Raw genomic sequence first — 3,528 nt, 5'->3', positions numbered from 1 at the left:
AAAATAATTTGCGTAAATTGTTTTTCTTTTGCCTCGAATTGACGCTTTCCTTGTGAAGTTAATCCCCCACGCTGTGCCCAAGAGCTGACACTTGGCAGGTGGCAAATACCTTGATATTGCTATACACACACAAAAAAAGCGAAAAAAAAATCTTATAATGCTCGTAATCAACATAAAGAGCAGCGTAATCAGACTCTCCTATCTGCATAATCATAATGGGGGGATGTGGGGGCGGGGGAGACTGTAGTCATTAAATAATATACCCCAAAGAAAATATCAAAGGAGATATGTAAAAAGCATCTAACCCATGTACACATTATAAGCCTGACTCATCACTTTTTAATTATTATTTGAATACAACATATACTCGGTGCAAATATTCATACACACACACACTGTGTACAATTCTGGTCACCGAACCTCAAAAAAGATATTATAGCATTGGGAAAAGTTCAGAAAAGCACAATTAGGATTAGCCGACTGCCATCATGCCAGCCCTCAGACCCCTCATCAAACCTAAGATCGTCAAGAAGAGGACCAAGAAGTTCATCCGTCATCAGTCTGATCGCTATGTCAAAATCAAGCGTAACTGGAGAAAACCAAGAGGTATTGACAACAGAGTTCGCAGAAGATTCAAAGGACAAATCTTGATGCCCAATGTTGGATATGGTAGCAATAAGAAGACAAAGCACATGCTGCCTTCAGGATTCAGAAAGTTCCTTGTCCACAATGTCAAAGAGCTGGAGGTGCTGATGATGAGTAACAAGTCCTATTGTGCAGAGATTGCTCACAATGTTTCCTCCAAGAATCGAAAAGTAATTGTGGAAAGGGCAGCTCAGCTTGCTATCAAGGTTACCAATCCAAATGCAAGACTGCGTAGCGAGGAGAATGAATAGTTGTTCTTACACAACACTATTTAATAAAATATCAAAACTAAAAAAAAGAAAAAAGAAAAGCGCAATTAGAATTATTAAAGGGTTGGAACACTTCCCCTATGAAGAAAGGTTAAAACGCTTGGGGCTCTTTAGCTTGGAGAAACGTCGACCGCAGGATGGCATGATAGAGGTTTACAAGATTATGTATGGGATGGCGAAGGTAGAGAAAGAAGCGCTTTTCTTCCTTTCTCACAATACAAGAACTCGTGGGCATTCGATGAAATTGAATGACACACACACAAGTACCAGTTTAGCTCCAATGCTGTTAACATTGTTATTTAATTTTCTTGAGGGTATTTCCCCCCCCCCCCAAAAAAAAGACAATTATCTGTACATGGGGTAAGCATTTGTTCTTCCCTGGTCTGTTCAAAGAGGTAATGCTGTTCTCCATATGATAATTAGCTATACTACATTGTATTACAGAAACACGATGCTGCCATCCAAAAATGGCAGCCACTAGTCAAGTTCTTACCTGCTAAAACTTCCATCAAAATTGTATTGCCTCCAGAATAGCTGAGCCCAGAGTTGCAAAAAGGGCCATTTGGTTGAAATCAAAACGCTCCTACTTAACCCTCACATCTGCCGCAAAAACAAGATGGTTGCCTGGAGGTTCATTCAAATTAAATATCTGTATGGCTAGTGACAGTCAGGCCTCGGATTCAGCGGGAGCTCCCAGGAGCGCAGCTTCTGAACCTTTCTGAGGGTTCCACCTCCTTCTAAGAGTTCCACCTCCTTGTCCATTGAATAGTAGCTGCAGTGGCATAACAATCCCTGGAAGAGCTCCACCACCTATTTTTCTACAAAATGACTCCTGGTGACAGTCGTTCTTTTTTTTTGTTTGTTTTAAAGCGTTAATTCTTTTTCTAAGATGATTATTCTCACTTCACACGTTGGAACAAGAGCACCAAAAAAGACAATCAGAGCTTCTATGTTTGAACGTTGCCCCACTGCACAAAGTGCCCACTCGTTTAGACGGAGGGGTGTGTGTGTGTGTGTGTGTGTGTGAGCAGGCACACACCTCTATGCGAAATGCACCCTTCTGATGCTTCCTCTGCAGAAGAAAACCACGAGAGCCGTTTATGCTTGTTTTCTTGAACCAGCAAGAGAATGTAGTAAGGTGCATCATTAATGTAAGCTATGGATTTGGGAACCAAACGAATTGAATTAAATGCACGCGTTACAATGAAAAAAAAACAAAAAACATTTCCCCCTCAGCAAAGGAACTGATCTATTATAACCACACAAGAACAGCACACTGGCCCAGATGAAGATGACGACTTCTAGACTGTGAGGTTGGTTTGCTTACTTTATTAATAATATTTCTGCTCTCCCTTTCCTCATTAATGTGGGCTTAAGGCAGCTTATACCAATACAATTAGGATAAACATATCTGCCCATAAAACCCAACCGCAATTACATCCCTTATCACGACTGAAAATCCGTAGTATCACAATTGACAGTTTAAAAAAAAACCCACACTACTCTTTGAAAATTTCCTCTCTGAAACCAGCTTGCAAGTGGCACACCTCCCATACGGGCACGAGCACAGCCCTGGTTCTTCTAAGCTACCGCTCTGGACACTGCCTGGTATCAAACCTCCCTACCTTGGGACAACCAATACAAGTGGTCCAATGTTTCCTCTCCCTACATGTGTGGGCAACTTGTCATTTTCAGGCACTGTTTTTTAAAAAAGGAAAAAGGAGAAGGAGAAGGAGAAGGAGAAGGAGAAGGAGAAGAAGAAGAAGAAGAAGAAGAAGAAGAAGAAGAAGAAGAAGAAGAAGAAGAAGAAGAAGAAGAAGAAGAAGAAGAAGAAGAAGAAGAAGAAGAAGAAGAAGAAGAAGAAGAAGAAGAAGATGATGATGATGATGATATTGGATTTATATCCCGCCCTCCACTCCGAAGAGTCTCAGAGCGGCTCACAATCTCCTTTCCCTTCCTCCGCCACTACAGACACCCTGTGAGGTAGATGAAGATATTGGATTTATATCCCGCCCTCCACTCCAAAGAGTCTCAGAGCGGCTCACAATCTCCTTTCCCTTCCTCCCCCACTACAGACACCCTGTGAGGTAGATGAAGATATTGGATTTATATCCCGCCCTCCACTCCGAAGAGTCTCAGAGTGGCTCACAATCTCCTTTACCTTCCTCCCCCACAACAGACACCCTGTGAGGTGGGTGGGGCTGGAGAGGGCTCTCACAGCAGCTGCCCTTTCAAGGACAACCTCTGCCAGAGCTCTGGCTGACCCAAGGCCATTCCAGCAGGTGCAAGTGGAGGAGTGGGGAATCAAACCTGGCTCTCCCAGATAAAAGTCCGCATACTTAACCACTACACCAAACTCATTTGACTCAGATGGAAAGATGGAAGGCTGAGTCAACCTCGAGCTGGCTACCTGAACCCAGCTTCCGCCAGGATTGAACTCAGGTCATGAGCAGAGTTTGGAATGCAGTACTGCAGCTTTACCACCTTGCGCCACGGGGCTCTTCTTTGGTGGATAGGAAAGGTCTCCTGGGCAATCACCGGTCGTTTCCGACTCTGGGGTGACGTTGCTCTCACGACGTTTTCACGGCAGACTTTTTCCGGGGTGTTTTGCCCT

At 43.5% G+C, this 3,528-nt stretch overlaps 1 protein-coding gene across 1 annotated transcript; it reads left to right on the top strand.

Annotated features, from left to right (window-relative positions):
* The first annotated feature begins 474 nt into the window (after positions 1 to 474).
* On the top strand, positions 475 to 955 carry LOC132591065 (large ribosomal subunit protein eL32-like). Its single transcript, XM_060263951.1, has one exon. It carries the CDS (start codon positions 489 to 491, stop codon positions 894 to 896), a length of 408 nt encoding a protein of 135 aa, XP_060119934.1. The 5' UTR covers positions 475 to 488; the 3' UTR covers positions 897 to 955.
* The last annotated feature ends 2,573 nt before the right edge of the window (positions 956 to 3,528 follow it).

The sequence above is a fragment of the Heteronotia binoei genome, unplaced genomic scaffold, assembly GCF_032191835.1.
Source record: "Heteronotia binoei isolate CCM8104 ecotype False Entrance Well unplaced genomic scaffold, APGP_CSIRO_Hbin_v1 ptg001426l, whole genome shotgun sequence".
Classification (NCBI taxonomy): Eukaryota; Metazoa; Chordata; class Lepidosauria; order Squamata; family Gekkonidae; genus Heteronotia; species Heteronotia binoei.
The sequence above is the reverse complement of the archived record's forward strand: the minus strand, read 5'-3'. Positions and strand labels throughout refer to the sequence as shown.

Excerpts from the sequence above, each read along its gene's own strand:
- LOC132591065 (XM_060263951.1), top strand. The coding sequence starts at position 489 with ATGCCAGCCCTCAGACCCCTCATCAAACCTAAGATCGTCAAGAAGAGG.